At 40.1% G+C, this 25,663-nt stretch overlaps 1 protein-coding gene across 1 annotated transcript in view; it reads right to left on the bottom strand.

The window, feature by feature from the left end:
- The window catches only part of MAP3K15 (mitogen-activated protein kinase kinase kinase 15), a 149,219-nt gene that overhangs the window by 86,838 nt on the left and 36,718 nt on the right, over positions 1-25,663 (bottom strand). Inside the window, 3 exon segments of the mRNA XM_067723097.1 lie at positions 6,235-6,341; positions 8,335-8,503; positions 11,991-12,184. Of these exon segments, the coding sequence (XP_067579198.1) occupies positions 6,235-6,341; positions 8,335-8,503; positions 11,991-12,184 (470 nt within the window).

Genomic DNA, 25,663 nt, shown 5'->3' with positions numbered 1-25,663 from the left:
TTCTGAGGTGGGAGAGCCGAATTCAGGACATTGGTCCACCAGAGACCTCCCGGCCCCATCTAATATCAATCAGAAAGAGCTCTCACCAACTTCCCCGTCTCAACCCTAAGACCCAGCTCCACTCAATGACCAGGGAGCTACAGTGCTGGACAGCCCATGCCAAACAACTAGCAAGACAGGAACACAACCCCACTGATTAGCAGAGAGGCTGCCTAAAATCACAGTAAGTTCACAGACACCCCAAAACACACCACCGGACGTGGTCCTGCCCACCAGAAAGACAAGATCCAACCTCATCCACCAGAACACAGGCACCAGTCCCCTCCACCAGGAAGCCTACACAACCCACTGAACCAACCTTACGCACTGGGGGCAGACATCAAAAACAAGGGTAACTACGAACCTGCAGCCTGCAAAACGGAGACCCCAAACACAGTAAGTTAAGTAAAACGAGAAGACAGAGAAACACACAGCAGATGAAGGAGCAAGGCAAAAACCCACCAGACCTAACAAATGAAGAGGAAATAGGCAGTCTACCTGAAAAAGAATTCAGAGTAATGATAGTAAAGATGATCCAAAATCTTGGAAATAGAATGGAGAAAATACAAGAAACGTTTAACAAGGATCTAGAAGAACTAAAGAGCACACAGTGATGAACAACACAATAAATGAAATTAAAAATTCTCTAGAAGGGATCAACAGCAGAATAACTGAGGCAGAAGAATGGATAAGTGACCTGGAAGATAAAATAGTGGAAAAAACTACTGCAGAGCAGAATAAAGAGAAAAGAATGAAAAGAATTGAGGACAGTCTCAGAGACCTCTGGGACAACATGAAACTCACCAACATTCGAATTACAGGGGTCCCAGAAGAAGAAAAGAAAAAGAAAGGGTCTGAGAAAATATTTGAGGAGATTATACTTGAATACTTCCCTAATATGGGAAAGGAAACAGTCAATCAAGTCCAGGAAGCACAGAGTCCCATACAGTATAAATCCAAGGAGAAACTCGCCAAGACACATTAATCAACTATCAAAAATTAAATACAGGACTTCCCTGGTGGTGCAGTGGTTAAGAATCTGCCTGCCAATGCAGGGGACACGGGTTCGAGCCCTGGTCCGGGAAGATCCCACATGCCGCAGAGCAACTAACCCCCACGTGCCACAACTACTGAGCCTGTGCTCTAGACCCTGCAAGCCAAAACTACTGAGCCAGTGTGCTGCAACTACTGAAGCCCGCGTGCCTAGAGCCCGTGCTCCACAACAAGAGAAGCCACAACAATGAGAAGCCCGCGCACAGCAACGAAGTGTAGCCCCTGCTTGGCGCAACTAGAGAAAGCCTGCATGCAGCAATGAAGACCCAACGCAGCCAAAAATAAATTTTAAATAATAATAATTAAATAAAAAGAAAAAATATTAAAAGCAGCAACAAAAAGCAACAAATAACATACAGGGGAATCCCCATAATGTTAACAGCTGATCTTTCAACAGAAACTCTGCAAGCCAGAAGGGAGTGACAGAACATTCTTAAAGTGATGAAAGGGAAAAACCTACAACCAAGATAACTCTACCCAGCAAGGATCTCATTCAGATTTGACAGAGAAATTAAAACCTTTACAGACAAGCAAAAGTTTAGAGAATTCATCCCCACTAAACCAGCTTTACAACAAATGCTAAAGGAAGTTCTCTAGGCAGGAAACACAAGAGAAGGAAAAGACCTACAATAACAAACCCAAAACAATTAAGAAAATGGTCATAGGAACATATCGACAATTACCTTAAATGTAAAAGGATTAAATGCTCTAACCAAAAGACACAGACTGGCTGAATGGATACAAAAACAAGACCCATATATGTGCTGTCTACAAGAGACCCACTTCAGACCTAGGGACACATACAGACTGAAAGTGAGGGGATGGAAAAAGATATTCCATGCAAATGGAAATCAAAAGAAAGCTGGAGTAGCAATTCTCATATCAGACAAAACAGACTTTAAAGACTATTACAAGAGACAAAGAAGGACACTACATAATGATCAAGGGATCAATCCAAGAAGAAGATATAACAATTGTAAATATTGATGCACCCAACATAGGAGCACCTCAATACTTAAGGCAAATGCTAACAGCCATAAAAGTGGAAATCGACAGGAACACAGTAACAGTAGGGGACTCTAACACCCCACTTTCACCAATGGACAGATCATCCAAAATGAAAATAAATAAGGAAACACAAGCTTTAAATGACACATTAAACAAGATGGACTTAACTGATATTTATAGGACATTCCATCCAAAAACAACAGAATACACTTTCTTCTCAACTACTCATGGAACATTCTCCAGGACAGACCATATCCTGGGTCACAAATCAAGCCTTGGTAAATTTAAGAAAATTGAAATCATATCAAGTACCTTTTCCAACCACAATGCTATAAGACTAGATATCAATTACAGGAAAAGAAGTGTAAAAAAACACAAACATATGGAGGCTAAAAACTACGCTACTAAATGAACAAGAGATCACTGAAGAAATCAAAAAGGAAATCAAAAAATGCCTAGAAACAAATGACAATGAAAACACGATGACCCAAAACCTATGGCAGGCAGCAAAAGCAATTCTAAGAGGGAAGTTTATAGCAATACAATCCTACCTTAAGAAACAAGAAACATCTCAAATAAACAAGTAACCTTACACCTAAAGAAATCAGAGAAAGAAGAAAAAAAGAAACACAAAGTTAGCAGAAGGAAAGAAATCATAAAGATTAGATCAGAAATAAATGAAAAACAAATGAAGGAAACGATGGCAAAGATCAATAAAATTAAAAGCTGGTTCTTTGAGAAAATAAACAAAATTAATAAACCATTAGCTAGACTCATCAAGAAAAAAAGGGAGAAAACTCAAATCAATAGAATTAGAAATGAAAAAGGAGAAGTAACAACTGACACTGCAAAAATACAAAGGATCATGAGAGATTACTACAAGCAACTATATGCCAATAAAATGGACTACCTGGAAAAAATGGACAAACTCTTAGAAAAGCACAACCTTCCGAGACTGAACCAGGAAGAATCAGAAAATACGAACAGACCAATCAGAAGCATTGAAATTGAAACTGTGATTAAAAACCTTCCAACAAACAAAACCCCAGGACCCGATGGCTTCAAAGGCGAATTCTATGAAACATTTAGAGAAGAGGTAACACCTATCCTTCTCAAACTCTTCCAAAATATAGCAGAGGGAGGAACACTGCCAAACTCATTCTATGAGGCCACCATCACCCTCATACCAAAACCAGACAATGATGTCACAAAAAATGAAAACTACAGGCCAATATCACTGAGGAACATAGATGCAAATATCCTCAACAAAATACTAGTGAACAGAATCCAACAGCACATTAAAAGGATCATACACCATGATTAAGTGGGTTTTACCCCAGGAATGCAAGGATTCTTCAATAAACGCAAATCCATCAATGTGATAAACCATGTTAACAAACTGAAGGAGAAAAACCATATGATCATCTCAATAGATGCAGAGAAAGCTTTTGACAAAATTCAACACCCACATATGATAAAACCCTCCAGAAAGTAGGCATAGAGGGAACTTACCTCAACATAATAAAGGCCATATACGACAAACCCACAGCCAACATCGTTCTCAATGGTGAAAAACTGAAAACATTTCCACTGAGATCAGGAACAAGACAAGGTTGCCCACTCTCACCACTATTATTCAGCATAGTTTTGGAAGTTTTGGCCACAGCAATCAGAGAAGAAAAAGAAATAAAAGGAATCCAAATTGGAAAAGAAGAAGTAAAACTGTCACTGTTTGCAGATGACCTGATATGATACACAGAGAATCCTAAAGATGCTACCAGAAAACAACTAGAGCTAATCAATGAATTTGGTAGACTAGCAGGATAAAAAATTAATGCACAGAAATCTCTTGCATTCTATACACTAATGATGAAAAATCTGAAAGAGAAATTAAGGCAACACTCCCATTTACCATTGCAAAAAATAAAATACCTAGGAATAAACCTACCTAAGGAGACAAAAGACCTGTGGGGAGAAAATTATAAGAAACTGATGAAAGAAATTAAAGATGATACAAATAGATGGAGAGATATACCATGTTCTTGGATTGGAATTACCAACATTGTGAAAATGACTTTACTACCCAAAGCAATCTACAGATTCAATGCAATCCCTATCAAACTACCAATGGCATTTTTCACAGAACTAGAACAAAAAATTTCACAATTTGTATGGAAACACAAAAGACCCCGAATAGTCAAAGCAATCTTGAGAAGGAAAAATGGAGCTGGAGGAATCAGGCTCCTGGACTTCAGACTATACTACAAAGCTACAGTAATCAAGACAGTATGATACTGGCACAAAAACAGAAATACAGATCCATGGAACAGGACAGAAAGCCCAGAGATAAACCCACGCACATATGGTCACCTTATCTTTGACAAAGGAGGCAAGAATATACAAAGGAGAAAAGACAGCCTCTTAAATAAGTGGTGTTGGGAAAACTGGACAGCTACATGTAAAAGACTGAAATTAGAACACTTACTAACACCATCCACAAAAATAAATTCAAAACGGATTAAAGGCCTAAATGTAAGACCGGACACTATAAAACTCTTAGAGGAAAACATAGGCAGAACACTCTATGACATAAATCACAGCTAGATCCTTTTTGACCCACCTCCTAGAGAAAGGGAAATAAAAACAAAAATAAACACATGGGACCTAATGAAACTTCAAAGCTTTCTGCACAGCAAAGGAAACCATAAACAAGACGAAAAGACAACCCTCAGAATGGGAGAAAATATTTGCAAATGAAGCAACTGACAAAGGATTAATCTCCAAAATATACAAGCAGCACATGCAGCTCAATATCAAAAAAATAAACCACCCAATCCCCAAATGGGCAGAAGACCTAAATAGACATTTCTCCAGAGAAAATATACAGATTGCCAACAAACACATGAAAGGATGTTCAACATCACTAATCATTAGAGAAATGCAAATCAAAACTACAATGAGGTATCACCCCACACCAGTCAGAATGGCCATCATCAAAACGTCTACAAACAATAAATGCTGGAGAGAGTGTGGAGAAAAGGCAACCCTCTTGCACTGTTGGTGGGATGTAAACTGATACAGCCACTATGGAGAACAGTATGGAGGTTCGTTAAAAAACAAAAAATAGAACTACCATATGACCCAGCAATCCCACTACTGGGCATATACCCTGAGAAAACCATAATTCAAAAAGAGTCATGTACCACAATGTTCACTGCAGCTCTATTTACAACAGTCAGGACATGGAAGCAACCTAAATGCCCATCAACAGATGAATGGATAAAGAAGATGTGGCACATATATACAATGGAATATTACTCAGCCATAAAAAGGAATGAAACTGGGTTATTTGTAGTGAGGTGGATGGACCTAGAGTCTGTCATACAGAGTGAAGTAAGTCAGAAAGAGAAAAACAAATACCGTATGCTAACACCTATATATGGAACCTAAGGAAAAAAATGGTCATGAAGAACTTAGGGGCAAGACGGGAATAAAGACGCAGACATGGAGACTGGACTTGAGGACACGGGGAGGGGGAAGGGTAAGCTGGGACAAGGTGAGAGAGTGGCATGAAGTTATATACACTACCAAATGTAGAATGCATGGCTGGTGGGAAGCAGCCGCACAGCACAGGGAGATCAGCTCGGTGCTTGGTGACCGCCTAGAGGGGTGGGATAGGGAGGGTGGGAGGGAGACGCAAGAGGGAGGAGATATGGGGATATGTGTGTAACTATGGCTGATTCACTTTGTTATACAGCAGAAGCTCACGCACCACTGTAGAGCAATTATACTCCAATAAAGATGTTGGGGGAAAAAAACCCAGCCCCAAAGACCCCAGAGAAGCTTCTTTAAAACCCCAAAGCAAAATGCCTTCCTCCCTCTATTATGCTTTGATATTCATTAAGATATTTATCATTCTGAGCTGTAGGTGTTTAGTTACATGTCTGATCTCAGAGCTAGAATATATGTTCCAAAGACAAAGTCCCTGAAGGTTAAGATCATGCCTTGTCCATTTTCTTAACTTTAGCACTCAGCTCATGATCTGGCTCATACTCAATGAGGGCTGAATGAAAGAAGGAGACAATTTAACAGCTGGCATATTTCAAAACTCTATACGCACATTATCACTCTTACCTATTCAGTGCAAATGCATAGTGGAACTTAATGTTATGCTGGTCAGCCAAATCACACGTCGGCAGCATTTCCAGTGTTTCTACCAGCTTCACCATTGCATCACAGTCCTGTTGGCAAGAGGTCTCAAGGTGAGAAAGGCAGGAAACACAGCTCTTTGCAGGTTTTTCTGAACAGTTACGAACATGAGACCGCCTCAGCATTTAAATACAAGCCTTTCCCTACAGGCAACATTTAGTGACGTTAAAGCCCTTAAAAGCATAGCAGTGAGATTAAAAACAACAAGGTGGATGAGAGAGAAGACAGAGAAAGAATCCCTGCTATCAGAGGTCACAAAAGGACCGAGGAAAGGAAGTTAGATTCAAAGACGATAAAACAAAACAAATGAGCCCAGCAGCCAGGAAAAGCTACCACGTTTTGAGTGGAGGAGAGTTAACACCAGCAGGGCTGTGGGTTAAAATGAACGGGACATAAACATGTACGAAATCTTACAGTTATTTGCCATGTAAAGGGGGGGAACACCCCAATCCTTCCTATTTTGTCAGAAACAATCACATTCATCTAAACCAGAATTTCTCAACCTTGGCACTACTGACATTTGGGGGCTGGATCATTCTTTATGGTGGGGGCTCTGCTGTGTATCGTGGGATGTTAAGTGGCATCTATGGCCTTGACCCACTAGATGCCAGGAGCACTTCCCCCTCCCTCCTCGAGTTGTGACAACCAAGTATGTCTCCAGATACTGCCACATGTCCCCCGCTTGAGAACCACAGCTCTAAACTGCAATAATTACCCAGGGAGAAATTGCTACTGTGTTTGTCTGAGCTGTGTCCCCTCTGAGCAGTGCCATCTGCTACCATTTCAGTCGGGCTTACAATCGTTCCGGGCCAACTCGCTGACAGCCAGCCACAGTTAGCAGATGAGGACTTCCCACTGAAATCTCACGTCTGTTTTGTGGCTTTACACCTCAATGCTGCTACCCAGGGATAGGGAAGGCAGAGTATTGCAAGAAGCTTCTAGCTCACCCTTGAGCCCAAGAGTCCCACCAACGGAAGGTTATAAAGAGGAGAGATGCGTGAAAGCAAGGGCAGAAGGAAGCCAGCAACTCAACAGAAGAAAAACTTCAAAAAAGGTCATTCCCATTCTCTTGTTCCATGGGGCATAATTTAACCATCATAATTCCTAATAGCATCTGCTATTAAAATCAATTAGATGCATCTGTTTATCACCAGGGGCACGAGTTCCTTAAGTGGTTGACTCTGTTCTTGGTTCAGGTTGTAAATGGAAGCCTCTCTCGTTCAGATTTGAAGACCCGTGGCCAACAACCTCCAATATGGCTTTGTAGAGTTCTGCAGATTACGTACATCGCCCTGTGCTCCTCCAAAGGAAAGGAAGGCAAGACATCCTTAGAAATGGCTCCACAGCATTAAACTTGGAGGGAGGAAACGACTGATTTCCTCCATGGTATCATATTCTACAAACCCTGTCTCAAGAACTCTCCAGAAGCCTCTGTCACCTGTCTTAGAAAAAACCCCGGCATTCCCTGGGTCCTGGACTTGCCTCTCCTACTCCTGCTGTCCCTTCCACTAATAGGTAGTGGTAAACAAAGAATGAAGTGACAAAGGCCTAAAGGAAGTAGCAGAGGAGTTAAGAGCAAAGAGGACAGAGCCGGTTGCCTCAGTTTGAACCTTGACTTTGCCAACTGCTGTGTGACCTTAGGCAAGTTACTTAACTTCTCTGTACTTCATGTTCCTCATTTGTAAAATGGAGATAATCCAAGTGTATACCCCATAGGCTTATGAAGAGAATTAAGTGAATTAGGACTTGCAAAGGGCTTGGAACAACGCCTAACACAAAGTGCATATAAACTGTTCAGTTCTAATTCCTTTTATTAAGCAGTACTGTTTCTGAGATTTTGCTGGAGTGGCCTTCTTCAATATTTCCACCACAACAGATATGCGAGGTGACCTATGACCTAGCCACATCCCTATTTTGTCTGTAAAACAGTTACCTAACCATACACCTAGTGTAAGAGTACTTCATATGAGAAATTCCTCATGTCAAGGAAGAAGTGTGATAGCCTCAGACAAGCATATTTCATACCTGGATATCACGATAGGACAGCAGTAAATTAATGACGATGTCTGAGGTCAGAACCTCGGTATTGTCCGTGCGGAGCTTGATGCGAGTCAGCTCCTTTGCCAGTGCGTCACCCCGGTATTTCTCTCTGGCTCTCCGGATGTCATTTAACAAGGTTTCTTTGTAATAAGCACTGGAGAGGAAAACAAGAAAACCTCCAGTCGCATCGATGTGCATCCAGGACTGTGTTGCCCTTAGCAGCTCAAACAAACTTGGTTCTCGTTGACAGGACTTAGGCTAACACATGGGGGTCTCGCCCAGACCTCAGACTCCCTGCATCCCCAAACAGGAGACACGTCCTACTTGTGAGTGACATTCTGCAAAAACTCACCACTAAACAGTAACAAAGAAATATCAGTTCATTATGACCTTGAAAATATTTTCAAACTTGACCCCGTATGTATCTGGATGACCCACAGGACTTGCTACCCACCCCAGCCCATCCCCCTCTCTCTGGTATTTTCAAACACAAAGAAGACAAGAAAGTACCTTACTTGAATAGTAATTTCCCCCACGATTAAGAGATTTTTCACAAAGCTGAACAAAACTCCAAAGCCACGAAACAGAGTAAAATGAGAACTTCTTTAAAATGTATCTATCAGGTGTCCCCAGCTAGTAATCACAAAGCTTTTTGCAGCTGGTCGAGAGCCAGAACCTGGATGTGTCCACGAGCAATCCGAGAAGCCGTGCCTGGACGCTTACGAGCAACCTCGGCCTTTTACCCCCTACTCCCCTTGTCATTTTTGACAGCCAGAGTCTTTTCTGTAAGCAAATATAAGATGTAAAACTTTCTTCATGTGAGCATCTAGATAATAATAGGGGTGTATGACAACATTTCGAGCAGTTTAATTCCACACTGGAATGTCTCACCATAGCCCCTCAAAGAACCAATGCTAGTATCTGGTATTTGGTTTAAAATCTTTAAAAATGACCGAATTTGGTATACAGAGGCCAACTTACAATGACCATAGACTGACTTAAATATGTTGTCTACACTCCAAGTAATTTTTTTTTATGGAGACTGGGCATTGCCAAGCTGTAATACTGTCAACCCATTAAGCAGCTGAAATGTTTTAACTGGAGACAGTAAAATTAGGCTGTTTATTAAAAAGAATAGGTTCAGTAAGTAACACTCTTCAGAGAATGAAAAACAACACCTAACAAATGTCACTTTTAATAGTTATAAAACTATGTCAAAAAAAGTGTTTAGCATACACAGCCTGGTCCAATGCTTATAATAAGATCTCAATGAACATTTCAGGAATTCAGTGATGTCCCACAGAAAGTGCTCTGATAAAATTATCAGTGCATTGCTTTAATTTTTATTTCCTTATTTGTCTATTGCTTGTTACCCCAATGATAAGCAAATGAGCAGATTCTGCTAATGTTTAAAATTCTATGATTAATCAAATGAGTCAGTAAGTTGGGTGACAGCCATTGTCCATTTGCTGGACTATAAAGGCATCAAAGCTGTTAAAGTATTATTAGTTCAGCCTGACAAGTAAAAATTTATACTTTAGTTTAGACTTGTTTTCAAGGGTAATTCTGAAAAATAGTTTTAATAAACTAAGAAACCTAATAAGAATGGTAACTTGTAAGTAAATGAACAAAACACTGAATTAAGTATGGCTTGGAGACATCATATATGTAATAAATTTGCAGCCATTTCTGCCTCTGGTAACCAGGGAAGATGCTGCTCATCAATGTGGACTTAGAAATGGCTTCAGGGACTTCCCTGGTGGTGCAGTGGTTAATAATCTGCCTGCCAATGCAGGGGACACGGGTTCGAGCCCTGGTCTTGGAAGATCCCACATGCCACGGATCAACTAAGCCTGCCCACCACAACTACTGAGCCCTCACACCACAACTACTGAAGCCCGCGTGCCTAGAGCCCATGCTCCACAACAAGAGAAGCCACTGCAATGAGAAGCCCGCACACTGCAATGAAAAGTAGCCCCCGCTCGCCGCGACAAGAGAAAGCCCGTGCACAGCAACAAAGACCCAATGCAGCCAAAAATAAATAACTAAATTAATTAATTTTTAAAAAGATTAAAAAAAAAAGAAATAGCTTCAAACCCCTTTTCCTCACAGGGCTCTGGGTAGCCTTCATCAATCTATCAAAGTTGGCATTTGAGCTGAAAATTTATCTGCCATCCCTGTTACAGATGTTTTAAACCATAAGCACCATTTACCCTCTCACTAACCCTTGCCAGGTATCTGGTAGTTCAAGGAGTGGAATCAGCTAAAAGGTATTTCAAGTTCTCTGAAATTAAACCAAATCAAAAGAGTTGTTTTCCTCCTGAAACATACATGAAGTGAATGAGAAACAAACTTGAATAGCCTTCTTGCAAAGACCTTGCTCATCTAGGAGACTCAAGCTAGCCTACTTCCTTGTCAGACCTGAAAAGATGATACTGAGAGAGTTCTCTCCCTGAGCTTCACTAAAATGTTCACTGTGCAATAAGACAATAGTTACCAATAGTTACCAAGGGGGGACTGAAAGAGGCTTTCCAGGGATGTGCTGCAAAAGGTCTCCCATTTGCTTTCTATGTTGGCATGTGGTCACATATGTCTGGGTTTCCAGTCTTCTTTTCCCATTACAATCTGTAGCAGAAACTCTGTGTCCAGAGGAGAGGTGACAGGATAGAAAAAGAGAACAGACTGTTAACAAGTGTGCACCTCACACCAACCCTACAGTAGTAACGCTCCACAGTTTGGGGAGCCACAATGCAAGCCACAGGGACGTGTGGTCCGTTACATTTCAAGTCAGTCCTGCCAGTGCTTCGGATTTTCATTTGTTTTGGAAGGACAAATCCTTCTTGAGATGTAACTTTCAGGAATAAATCCTTTAAATTGGCCACAGGCAAGAAAAAAACCCCCAAAACTGGATCCTTTGGTTAAGTAGAATAATTTTTCTGCCTTCACGTTTTAGAACAGGGATGTTTTAAGGACTGGTTTCTTGAGCACTGAGGCTCAAAGAGGTGAGCTAACTGTTCCAAGGCTACACTGTGAAGAATCGCCTGGGCTAGGATTCAAACCCAAACCTGTCAACTCTTGAATCACTACTCCACACTTTCTCCGACATAAATCTACCAAGAACACGTCACAGGACACACTGAGGTCAGGATGGCTTCAGCTTGACTCAGTACATCCCCACTTTTACAGCACAAGGACTTATGGTTGGAATGACTTTGCTGACGCATTTTAACAACCTTAACAGCTGATGGGTAGTAGGGAGGAAATCACGTTCAGAAATGACCTTGAAACACAGAATCTCAGAGCTGAAAGAGCATGAAAGAAAATCAGTGACTTAAGTTCCTTATTTTCTAGATGAGAAAACAGCTACAGAAAAGTTATTTGTCAAGGTCACACTGGGAGATGGAGCCAAACACAAGCTCAACCCTGACATCATCTCCAGTTTTATTCTCTTTTGGTTACACCTCAACGGCCCAACTTAGTGAGATAGTAAGGAACACTGGATTCAGGGATGACTTCAAAATAATTGGTCGGGGTTCCCCACTCTCTGGGCACTAAGGTCTCTTGAAGTTACATCACCTCCATGGACGTGAAAGGAAAATTTTGGCAAAGCTCCCAGCGTTTTGACGGTTGATGGGAATTACCATGAGGTCACATGGATGTCCTTGAGGGGGCTAGTAAACCTGTCCACCAGGGGCACACACAGCGGACCCAGGATGGTGTCCCAGTTGGGCTGCATGTACTCCGAGGCACGTCTCTGGGCGTCACTCTCACAGCAAAAATAATCAGCGCATGGTGTCATGATGTACAGGATGAAATAATAATTTCCACTAGATGCCTGGGAAAAAGAAACAAAAATGTTTCACGAAATAATTGATGCAGAAGCACAGCTGTGGACTTGGGCAGGTGGAACCTTGGTGGGACAGGAAAGGAGACAATGTCTGACGATGAACGACTTGCACAATATGACTATGAATCTATCATACGCAAAACAGGAAACCACTCAATTTCACAAGCTCTAACACGTGGACATACGACAAAAATTTGGTTTCAAATGCTGAACTGATCTGTATATGTTTCTGAACTTCATCAGCAAAGATTTTAGGGTTTTAAGTCTCAGAAATTACATCATTTCATTACATCTCCCCCCCAAATCAGAGGGAACTTCAGCCCAATGATAACCAAGGATTACAATGTAAAGGCTTATTTTCTTTCTTTCAGCATAGGTGGAAAAGCCTTGTTATTTGATAATTTAACCACAGGTGAACTATTTATAAACTTCGTTGAGTAAAAACTGTTTTGCTGGAAGCAGATATTACTAAATATGATTAGTCTCAGAGATGTTTTGAAAAAAGAGGATCTGTTTAAAAATTTTTATATTGTCAAACAATACTCAAGTAAAACAGTATGTTTTTTCTATGGAATAATCATGCTTCATAGTCAAATTGTAATCCTTTGTAAAGCATAAACACCACCTTTAAATAGCATTAAGCCCATGCTCAGTTTTTAGCAGATTTGGTGGACTAAAATATGTTTTTATATGACATTCTTCTATCATAGTCAATATTTTGTCTATACTGTCATAAAAAGCAACTAGGTTAAAATTTCAGACTCTCTAATTCCTTTATCTTCACTAAGTTTTAAAGAACTTACACGGTGCCAGAAATAATTCATCTGACTTCTTCCCTTTAATTTTTTCAACTAAGGGAGTTATCTAGGAATTTTGGCATAACGCAGACATAACCTTGGGAAGTACACTTTCGCCAAGAATGAGAAGTCAAAGAAGCAACACAGTTTCATCTAAATTAAAAAGAAATTCATTCATCACAGAGACAACTGTCAGAATGCTACAACCTCAGATCAAACAGAAGTCTTGGGAAAACTTTCCACATTGGGGAACTAGCTTGGAACAAATATGTGACAGACATTTTAAAGTTTTCCTTTTGAATAAGATTTGCTTACACAAGGACAGGTGGCATTCTTATTTCTATCTAAATTCAAAATACAAATAATTGTCCTGCAATTATCTCCCTCTTTTGTACCTTCTAGAGCATCTGTAGTCCTGTCACGACATGTCTTTAGGCCCTAAAATAATTCGTTAAGCAAAAATGACTAGTGATGCCCCACTCAACCATATTTGAGACGGTCAGCAAACTTTTTCTGTTAAAGGCCAGATGGTAAATATTTCTGGTTTTGTGGGCCATATAATTTCTACTGCAACTACTCGACTCTGCTGTTACAGCATGAAAGCAGCTGCAGACAACATGTAAACACGAGCACGGCTGTGTCCCAATAAAACTTTTATTTATGGGCACAAATTTGAATTTCATATTTTCATATGTCCTGAAGTATTCATCTTCTGATTTTTTCCAAGCACTTAAAACTGTAAAAGCCAATGTGAGCTCACAGGTCATCCCAAAACAGGTGGTGGGCCAACCCTTGTCTAACACTAAGCTTCCTGATGTTTCATGATTCCTGATAATAGGTTTGATGAGAGTACTTACCCTGCTACAAAACAGCAGCTGGATGCTGTCCCCGTGGACACTAGATATTGGGGTTAAACACCTCAAACTACAAATGTCAGTCTGTTACAAAGAGAAGTAGCAAAATTTTTGGTGTGTTGGTGATAACTGGGGAATGGGAGGAACAAAGACCCTTCCCCCTCTAGTAATATCTTCAAATTCTCAAAGACAGGTTCAAATTGCCCAGCAAAGTAAGGTTTTGGTAGGTTAGAGACGAATTTCTCCATCATCTATAACAAGAAAGCCACGTTGCTAAAGTTAATTAAATTAAATGCCATTTATACACTCAGAAGTTAAATTGCTTGTTCTTCTACCTGAAATTGGTCGAGTTACGGTAAAAGATTTCCTAGTTCAGACTAAGAGGGAGAAAAGAGCTGTGTGAATCAGTGAAGTCCAGAAGGTGAAAAAAAAAAAAAATCCTTGAAGAAATAGAGTTTGCTATTTTCAAAAAGTTAGAGCTAGGGGGCTTCCCTGGTGGCGCAGTGGTTGGGAGTCCGCCTGCTGATGCAGGGGACACGGGTTCGTGCCCCAGTCCGGGAGGATCCCACATGCCGCGGAGCAGCTGGGCCCGTGGGCCATGGCCGCTGGGCCTGCGCGTCCCGAGCCTGTGCTCCGTGATGGGAGAGGCCACAGCAGTGAGAGGCCCGCGTACTGCAAAAAAAAAAAAAAAAGATAAAAAAGTTAGAGCTAGCCTCAGGTGTGTTGAGCTCCTCAGATCCCCTCCCCAGAAAAACAAACATAACTGGTAACACATATTTTTTAAAAACCATTTAAAGTCTCTATAAGTTGTCTTAAGAACATAAAGCAAATGGAGAAACGTTTACTCGAGAAAATCGAGTAAATCTTGATAAGAAGACTGAGACTCTAGTATTTGAGCTATAACCTGCTCTTCCCCTACCCTCGAGCCCAGAGTGACAATTCTACTCTGGATGGGTATAGCCAAGAAGATGGGACCCCCTCCCACCCTCAGCTTCAAGTCTCGGGTGGCAGTTTCTCCCTGGGAAGGCTAGGCCACCAGCATCCTCATTCACCACAGCCCTGTCCTGTAGAAGCTCTATCCCAGGCAAGCATGGCCAAGAGGACCAGGGCTCCATTTCTCCACCGCGTTCCCACTTGTATGGCAGAAGCTCTGTCTTAGGTGAAACAGGCCAAGAATACTGGGCCCTGATCATCTATGTCCCAGCTCACATAGGGTAAAGGTTCCATGCCAAGAGAGGCAAGCTGAGAAGATCAGGGACTGCTACCCTTGCCCAGCACCCCACTCATAGCAGGGTATCACTCTGAGAGGGGCAGGCTGCTACTCCCCGCTCCCCAGCTCTGGAGCAGTGGTGCAGAGGCTCTGCCTAGGGTAGAGGCATGCTGTAAGAAAAGAGAGCTTTGCAGCTCTCCCTAAGGGGACTGACTTTATGTGAAACATAGCATGGAGAAGTTCAAACCTACAGGCACTGTCAAAGACAATGGAGATTTTTATGGCAAGAAATTAAGAGGAGGCTGGTAGCTCCATGATAGCAATGGGTGAAAGGTAGACAAGCCAGAAGTTTAACAAAGAGAAACAGGGGAAGAGAGAGTTATGAAAGGCTTCCTGCGGTCAGAGTGAATCTTAAAGACCAGCTTTAAAAACTACCCCTGCAAAGAAGCCCAATGTTAATGATATTAGACTGTGGAACATTTATGTCTCCGGTGATTGGCAAAAACAATAAAGCAATCAGCTAACAATTAGGGGAGACTAACAACTGGATGTAATATCAATAGAGGAAGATCAGTCAGAAACTTAACAGGGAAACTGGGGAAAGATATAGTCAAAGAGAGCCCAGCTATAACCACTGTCATCCCCAGGTGGGGATAGGAGGGTGAGGGTAGCTGTGTGCATGTTCAAGGCTGCACCTTCTGAGGAGTGACATCAGAGGCTGCACACTGGAGGAAATAGGCTTCACTGAACTAGTCCAGCAAAGTCACTGAACAAATAAACCAGCAAACAGGAACAAGTTCCAGAGGCAGGAGGGAGAAAAGTCAGTATCCAGAGTTGCTACATTATCTAAAATGTCTAGTTTTCAGCAACAAAAAATACAAAACATGCAAAGAAACAGGACAGTGTGATCTGTATACAGGAGAAACAGCAGGCACCAAGTAACTGCCTTTGAAAGGACCCCCTGGGTCCTTTTGGACTTTGGAGACAAAGACTTGAAAACTGCTATTATAGATATGTTCAAAGAACTAAGGGAAACCACACTTAACAAATTAAAGGTATAACTACCATGCATCATCAAATACAGAATATCAATGAAGAATCAGGAATTACCAAAGAAGAAGCAAATGGAAATTCTGGACTTAAAAAGCATAATAACCAAAATTAAAAATCCACTGAAGGGGCCCCCAACAGGAAATTTAAGTGGAAGAAACAATCAGTAAACTTGTAGACAGATCAATAGGGATTATGCAAACTGAAGAACAGAGAGAAAAAAGAATGAAGAAAAGTGAACAGAGCCTCAAAGAAATGTGGGACACCATCAAGTGCACCAACAAACACAACTCACAATGGGAGTCCTGAAAGGAGAGGAAAGCAGCAGAAAAATACTGAAAGAAATCATTGCTGAAAACTTCACAAATTTGATTAAATGAATCTACATATCCAAGAAGTTAAATAAATTCCAAGTAGGATAAACTCAAAGAGATCCACACCCAGATACACTGTAGTCAAAATTGTGAAAGACAAAGTCTCGAAAACAGCAAGAGAAACAAGTGTCTTACCGTGTACAAGGGCAATCCAATAAAAAACATCTGACTTTTCATCAGAAACAGTGAACGCTAGAAGGCAGTAGGACGACATATTCAAAGTGATGAGAGAAAAAAAAGTGAACTAAAAATCTTATATCTAGCAAAACTATCTTTTAAAAATGAAGACGAGGGACTTCCCTGGCGGTCCAGTGGTTAAGACTCCGCACTCCCACTGCAAGGGGCACGGGTTTGATCCCTGGTTGGGGAAATAAGATCCTGCCCGCCGTGTGGCGCACCCTTAAAAAAAAATCAATCTAAAAATAAAGGTGAATCTAACGTCACTCAAAGTATACAAAGTCTCTAGAGAAAATTTCAACACCCTAATAAAGGATCTGAAAGAAAATCTGAGGGGAAATAAAGACATTTTCAGGTAAACAAAAACTGAGATAATTTGTTCCTAGCAGACCTGTCTTACAAAAAATATTAAAGGAAGCTATTCAGGCTGAAAGCAAGTGACACCAGACAGTAATTTTAATTCACATGATAAAAACAAAGTATGCAGTATAGTTAGTTATACAGGTAATTGTAAGAGACAACATAGTTGCTAATTTCTTCTTTCTTAACTGGTTTGAAAGACAATTGCATAAGATGATGTATATAATCATATGTTGGGGCCTGTAACATATAGATATGTAATATATTTGACACTAGAAGTACAAAAGATGTAGGTGGAAACAAAGCTGTATTGGAATAAGGAAATAGCACCATTTGGTAACTTGAATCCACAGAAACAAATGAAAAGAATCAGAAATGGTAAACAAACAGGTTAGTGTAACTATAAGTACTTATTTTCCTTTCTTCTCTCAGCTTTGTTAAAAGATATTATACAGAGTAATAATTCTAACAAAAATACATACAAAGATTACAGCTAAATAAACCTGAGTATCCATAAGAAGTAGGTAAGTTGAAGGTGCAGGAATCCAACCTATTTGGATAGAATTGTTACAGGTTTTAAAACTATTTCCAAAACAACTATTTCTGCTGAAATCTTGACAGTCTTCCTTTAGCAAACCTATTCTACCCAAATAGCACAAAAGTTAACTTTGCCCCAGTCCTGCTCTAATCCTCAATAATGAGGTGTGAAAAAATAAGATTTTGACAAATATATGCTCTGTGCTGTCACAGGTTATGGCTCAAGTGGGCAGAGCAGCAGTGGTGGAGGCTGGTGAAAGCCTGCCCACAGCTGGAGCGGATCTGATCCTCTGAGCAAACATTTAGTCTCAGTTTGAGAAAATAAGGAGAAAGAAAGGGAACGCATGAACTCTAAAAACAACTGAACAAGTTTAACGAACAGGACTGAGGAGACAGCAGGTATCTGGAGCCTTGGGAAAGTAAAAATACTTCCTTTGAGAAAATCTTTCATAAAGTGTATATAGAAGTTTAAGAAATTTTACAGAAGGAAATTGGGGCTCATGATTACATTTTAAAAAGCAATTCATAAACTTCCAAATGAAAGCACAGGCTCTTGAGTGCAGTACTTTTGTTCTTACAAAGAATAGGCCCAAACACCTTCAAATGATGGAACACATTCAGACTTTTGTTGGTGGGGGAGACGCAAAATTAAAAAGAAAAACATTGATTAGCATAACACATGCTCAATAGCAAACCAGGCTTGGATATTTGTAATTGTTACATTTATAAATGGAAACATCTAGGAATCCAGCTCATTAAAACAAATTTAACAAAGGCAGCTTAGTTTCCTACATAAAGGGGCATTAGAACCAGTATGCTAGGCACATAACTATGTAAACCCTTATTCCAAACACCCTTCAAGTATTTCCAAAAGGATGATTCTGATACAGTAAGCGAAGTCAGAGAGCAGAGTAAAAGCCACTGGTCTCTGACACTATGAGGGTAGGGAGTAGAGGAACCTGTCCTCTGAAGTTTTTAGTTCTAAACTTAGCAACTGAGATTTCCCAAACTACTACCATCTACAAATATCACCACAATGAACAGTTCATCCCGTAGCATCACTAGGTTAAATAATAGGTATCTTTAAAAAAGCTCTCATTACAAAAGTATGGTTATAAAAATGCCATAATTTTTAATGCCTGCCTAATATACCAACTGGTGAATAATGTACTTCATCATTCTATCATTTAACTTTGTTTTGAAATTTTTCTTACTATACACTGAGATGAACACCTTTGCATATGGTATAGGTGCATATTTACACTGTGGTCTTTTCCTAAGAATAGCTTCCCAGGAGTGAGACTACTAGAGCAAGTTTAAGGTTCCTGAGATGTGTGGCCAAGTTGCTGCCAAAAAGGATGGAGCAGCTTATACTCCCACTGGTAGTACACGAAGGCACTTCAATTTCACCACTGTCTCAGGAGAGCTGGGTAGTGGGTTTTTTTTTTTCACATTTGCTAAGTTAGGTAAAAAAGAAGTAACTTATGATTATTGAAATAGGAAGTCAGTATCATATCAGCTCAAGTGTAGCAAGATAGTGGACAATTTGTATAGCCAAAGATTGAATCCCAACTCTGCTCCATACTAGATGACGACCTTGGAAAATGTACTTATCCACCTAAACTTCAGTTTTCTCATGTTTAAAATGAAGACAATAATACTGTCAATTTCTTTAAGTGATAGAGGCTTAAAGACGGTCATGGCACATAGTGGACATCCAATAAAAGTACTAGCTATGTTAGATAGTTCTAGACCAGACCAGACCGGGAATTCTGAACCCGGAGCCCATTAATTCTTGGGGGTCTGTGAACTTGAATGAGAAAAAAAAATTCCACCTCTGTCATCATTTGCCTTTAATTAAAATGCAACACAGTCTTCGATCAGGAATGTAGGTAACCCATTCTTGTTTTAGCAGGACATGGGACTTTGTTACTAATAGAAGTCACAGAATTTTTCATGTCATATTACAGTTCCTACAGAGATCTCAAAATAACTTTTATACTTATCACTACTCCAAAATTATGACAGTTTTTAGACTTGCTGCTTCATTTTATTATTTGAGACATCAGTAAAGGAGGACATAGATTACAATATACAACTTTAAAAATATTTTTGATAACCATATTTCAGTATAAATATAGTCATACTGAAATATAGTTGGTCTCCTTTGTAATCCTTTGTATTTATTTAAGCACTTTAAGATACATTCTGAGAAGGGGTCCATAGGCTCCTCCAGACTGACAAAGGAGTCCCAGGCCCCCAAAATTTAAAAAACCCTGTTCTGGACTCCAAGCAGATGTTTCACATAGAACAGCCTACCTGTAGCCCTAAAACATCAGAGATTCTTCAGTGGGCTTCATATACGAACATTTCCATGATAATAGTGTGAGTCCCATCCATAAACAACTGTCTGGATTCTCCAGGACAGCCCAGGAGAGCAGAGCATGTTGGGGTCCCAACCTAATTGCCCATCAGGTTCAACCATGGCCACTAAACAAGAACACATGGGACGCACCCCCCAGCAGGCTCCTCTGCAGGCACCCTGTGCAGGAAGGCCAGCGGCCCAGGAAGGCCAGCACAGAAACACAAGTGAAGGGGCCTCATTACACCAGCACTTAGTTTTGTTTATGGCTAGCAGCAGCTCACATAGTTGGTCAAAAACAGCACAAGTTTTATAAATTAATTCTTTGGAGCAAATAAAATGTGTACGAATTTATCCCAACCAACTCATGATGAGACTTTCAGCTTGACCTTCCAGGGAACATTTTAAAAGTAATGATACAAACATTTAATCAGTCAACAAATGGCTTACTCAAAAGAAGGGGGAAAAATCTAAGGCAGATGGAAGGTGGTTTAATACTACCCATGAGGTAAGCTGATTTCTGAGCACTTATGGAAGAATGCATACCTTGATTGCTGGCAGATTCAAGCTTTGGAGCTTAAATCTTGTAATACAAATGGACTGCAAATCCTTAGTGAAAACTAGAATTTAAACAGCATAGAAAATTGTTCCCAAGAAAACTTAGGGAGCAAATGCGCAAACCTAAGACAATTAAAAAATTATTTAACGTAACCATGTCTGACACAGTCAATTTATTAAGGAAGAAAATCTAGGTCAGGTATCACTCTAAAACAAAATGATTACAAGGTACAATTCTTTGTCTAGTCAGTTAAAGGAGAATTTTTAAAAATCAGCATGCTTGCATATCAGGGAAATGCATTTTTTTTAAGATCAATGCAAATAGCATTCTACATTGCTATCTTTCTATACTGGCCTGGTCATAAGAGGAACAAATGCATATACAGAAGCTGAGTAACAATTTCAGTTGGATAATCAGACTACTGTGCCACTGAAAGGTGAATGAAGATACCCCTGCTGGAAACATACCATGTAGCACCAACTGAGCTATTCCAAGAGTCCATCTGCTTTGTTCAAATAACAGAATAGCTATCATAAAGTCAGAGAATTATTTCAGAGCTGGCACAAATCACAGTAATCACCTTATTAATAACCATCTCATTTTATAAGGGAGGAAACCGATTCCCAGCAAGGTTAACCAACTGGCCCACAGATGACCACAGAGCCAGGCAAATCTCATGTCCTCCCCCTCCCTTCCTAGACTTCTTGTCACTGTCATTCCAGCTTAATTCTGAAATATCCTTAAATAGACACGGACATGACATACAAAACAAAATGCCCAACACCAACAGATGAGTGAATGGAGAAGTTTATGGTATGTGAATTACATCTTAAAGAAAATAAATGGGTATCATGGGACACTAAAGACTTATTCAGTTAGTAGGCAGAATTAAATATTTCTATCTCAGTTCTGACATTGGCCCTGTGAAATGTGACATTACTCCTGTGATATTCAAGAGGTACAGAGAAAGTTTTATGGTTCACACCTCCAGAGTACTCCAACTTATTTATTTATTCAGAGTACTCCAATTTAAAAGAGAACACAGACCACAGGCATGAAGGGGAAAAAAAGACAAAAGACTTGAACAGAGAACTTAAGATGAGGTAGAAATAAAAAACAGCTATACAAATGAAATAAATATTCAAAGGGCAGAAATTTTTACATAAATCACATTCAGTGCGTAAAATAAAATTCTCCATCTACTATGAGAGCTAGCCTTCTTGTTTGAAATTGAGTCTTCATAATAAAAGTGGTAGAAATTCTGATTCTGAATTCAGAAAACCCAAAGGATATGGAAAGTAGAAAAGAAATTTATTGCCTTTTTACCAAAGTGTCCCTAAGCAATCGACATCATCCTTGGTAATTCTGGATCCCAAGCCAAAAAAACCTGAAGAACTGAGGAAGGCAAGAGGGAAGGACCAGGAGAAATTCTGTTATTCTAAACTTGAGGCCTCAGTGTGCTTGTAAGCCAGGTAAAAGACTTCCAGTATTGTAGACAATACCCCCAATACTGCCAATGTCTGTTTCTCAAAGAATTTTCACTTCACTGGGATCATAGAGGTAACTATTTTGATGGGAACAATGAGCTTCTTTCAAATCTCACTGGCTTTCCAGAGGAAAAAATAATCACCTAGTCCAGAGGTCAAGAACCAGATTAGTTTTTTAATAAGGTGTTTTTTAGTAACATGATCCTAGCTTGGAAATTTAACTCTGCTTTTAAAAAACCATCTCTGATCTCTAGCTTTAGGACATGACAAATGAAAGTAAGGTCTAGTTTACTTTGAACAATTTCTTCTAGAAGTATTGGGTGGAAAACCTCATCTTCTGCTAGTAATTTTCCTGGGGAACAAGGAAGGTTTATGTTCCCATGCTTCCTCTCTGGTGAGGCTACGCACAGCTTCCAAATAATTTCCCACCAATTCAAAGGAAAAAATTATTTCTGTGCATCTCAGCTTTCGAGGTACATGCTTAGTCTTGGGGTATATACGATTTACATATTTCTCCAGTAAAATGGTTATAAGCTGGTGGACACTCAGGCGTACACCCACATCCCCCCTTCAAGGAAGGACGTGCTGCCCCAGCTACCAGGAGCATTGCAGCTCTCACCCCTGCTGTCAGCCCCTTCTGGAACTGCCTCAGCTGCAGAGAGCACTTCACTCAATGTCACTCTCCTTCCAGTGAGGGATGGATACAGGAGAATAAAGGCTTGGCCATCCCATCCCAACTCAGAACTACTCCAAAAGGTCATTCCAGCTCAGAGCTCCCCAGGGGGGATTGGCCAAGGCTGCCACTGAGCCTGCATCCCAGATGGATTTCTCTCTCTTCCCAGTCCTGCTTCCTGCTCTCCTCTCCCTCAGAGGTGATCCCAAGGGCACTCCTCAATAAATCTGTTCACTAAACTCAGTCTCAGAGTCTACTTCCTGGAGGGAATCAACCTGCAAAATATAACGTAACTTTGAAAGTATGGTTATATTTACAAAGGAAAATTAAAACAAACAAAGAATACCTGTGGACTATGTACAATAATAACAAACTACCAGGAAGTTCCAAGGTTTAATAGATAAAGTAGTCTCTTGGGGTTGGCTACATTTTCACTCGTTTTCATAAAGCCTATATTTTCACTCTTGTTTTTGATTGTTCATCATATAAATATGTCTTCTGAAGTGATAAAATGCTGATAGGGTCTATCTTTGTTATCTCTAAAGCAGCAGAAGATAGCCTAAGAATGAAAATGGATGAAAATAATATATGAAGTCATTTTTATGGATCTCTGATCAAAAACTGAATTACATTTTAACTCAAATACTGAATTACGAAGCAAAATATGATGTGTTAAAGATTTCTGTGAAAGGTATTTCTTTTTAAAGTTTTTTAAAAAATATTTACTTATTAGTTTATTTATTTTGGTTGTGCTGGGTCTTAGTTGCAGCAGGTGGGCTCCTTAGTTGCAACACATGGACATGGACTCCTTAGTTGCGGTATGTGAACTCTTAGTTGCAGCATGCATGTGGGATCTAGTTCCCTGACCAGGGATCGAACCTGGGCCCCCTGAATTGGGAGCGTGGAATCTTAACCACTGCGCCACGAGGGAAGTCCCAAAAGGTATTTTTTAAAAACAAATCTTGAAAAGGAAATTAAGAAAACAGTTTCATTTACAAGAATATCCAAAAGAATAAAATATCCAGGAATAAATTTAACTGAGAAGGTAAAAGACTTGTACACAGAAAGCTATAAAACACTGCTGAAAGAAATTAAAGGGGACCTAAATAAATGGAAAGACACCCTGTGTTTTTGGATTGGAAGACTTAATATTGTTAAGTCTTAAAGTGATAAACAGATACAACGCAATCCCTATCAAAATTCCAATGGCCTGTTTTGTAGAAATGGAAAAGTTGATTCTCAAATTCATATGGAACTGCAAGTGGCCCCAGATGGCCAAAACTGTGTTGAAAAAGAAGAACAAAGTTGGGGGAATCAGATTTCCTAATTTCAAAATGTACTATAAAGGTACAGTAGTCAAAACAGCGTGGTACTGGCATAAAGGTAAACATACAAGTCAATGGAATAGAATTTCAAGTCCAGAAACAAACCCTTACATTTATGATCAGTTGGTTCTGACAAAGGTGCCAAGAAAATTCAATGGGGAAGGAATAGTCTTTTTTTTTTTTTTTTTGTGGTATGCGGGCCTCTCACTGCTGTGGCCTCTCCCGTTGCAGAGCACAGGCTCTGGACGCGCAGGTTCAGCGGCCATGGCTCACGGGCCCAGCCGCTCCGCGGCATGTGGGATCTTCCCAGACCGGGGCACGAACCCATGCCCCCTGCATCGGCAGGCAGACTCTCAACCACTGCACCACCAGGAAAGCCCAGGAATAGTCTTTTTAAGAAATGGTGCTGGGACATCTGGATAGCCACATGCAAAAGAAAGAAGCTGGACCCCTACCTCACACCAGACACAAAAATTACCTCAAAATGGGTCAGAGAAATAAATGTAAGAGCCAAAACTATAGAACTTTAAAAGGAAACATAAGAGTAAATTCTTCATGACCTTGGGTTAGGCTAAGAGTTCTTAGATACAACACCAAAAGCATGAGCCATAAAAGAAGTAATTGATAAAGTCTCTGATAAGAGCCTTGCTTCCAGAATATACAAAGAACTCTACAGCTCCACAGTAAGACTAAAAAATCCAACTAAAAATAAGCAAAAGACTTGAATAGACATTTCACCAAAAAAAGACTAAGAATGGCTAATACGCACATGAGAAGGTGCTCAACATCATTACCCACTAGGGAAATACAAAACGACAATAGGATACCACTCCATACTCACTAAAATTGATATAATAAAAAGACAGACAATACCAAGTATTGATGATGATGTGAAGAAGCCAGACCTCTCATTGCTGATGGAAATGTAAAACAGTACAGCCACCTTGAACATTATTTTCATAGTTTCTTACAAAGTCAAACATATATTTACTATATGATCCAGCAATTCCGTTCCTAGGTATCTACCCAAGAGGAATGAAGACATATTTGCAACACAAAGACTTGTACTTGAATGTTTATAGCAACATTATGAATAATAACCAAAAAGTGGAGACAATCCAAATGTCCATCAACTGGGGAATATATAAATACAACGTGTAATATCCATACACTAGAGTACTTTTCAGCAATAAAAAAGAACTACTGATACTTGCTACATCATGGGTGAACCTCACAAACATCATGCTAAGTGAAAGAAAGTAGATGCAGAAGACCACATTATTGTATCCTTCCATTTCTATGAAAAGTCCTGAAAAGGTAAATCTGTAACACATAAAGCAAATTAGTGGTTTCTTGGGGCTGGGATGGGAACAGGCATTGTCTGGAAACAAGTATATTTTGGGGTGATGAAAATGCTCTAAAACTGGGTTGTAGTGATGGCTGCACAACTCTTAAAAATCACTGACTTGTGTGTACACAGGTGCATTTTACGGTATGTCAATTATACCTAAATAAAGAGTTTAAAAAACCCCCCTGGAACACGAGGCTATGAGCATCAGCTGAAAAAGAGGTGAGCGCAAAAGGTGATACTGCATTGCCGAAGAACAGAAGGGCCGAGAAGGGCTGCAGGTCTGGTCCAGCCCAAAGCCTAGAGATTGGCTTCCCATACTTTACATCCCTGCAAAGCAACTGCTCCTAGAAA

Source organism: Pseudorca crassidens, chromosome X (assembly GCF_039906515.1).
Source record: "Pseudorca crassidens isolate mPseCra1 chromosome X, mPseCra1.hap1, whole genome shotgun sequence".
NCBI classification, from domain to species: domain Eukaryota; kingdom Metazoa; phylum Chordata; class Mammalia; order Artiodactyla; family Delphinidae; genus Pseudorca; species Pseudorca crassidens.
The sequence above is the reverse complement of the archived record's forward strand: the minus strand, read 5'-3'. Positions and strand labels throughout refer to the sequence as shown.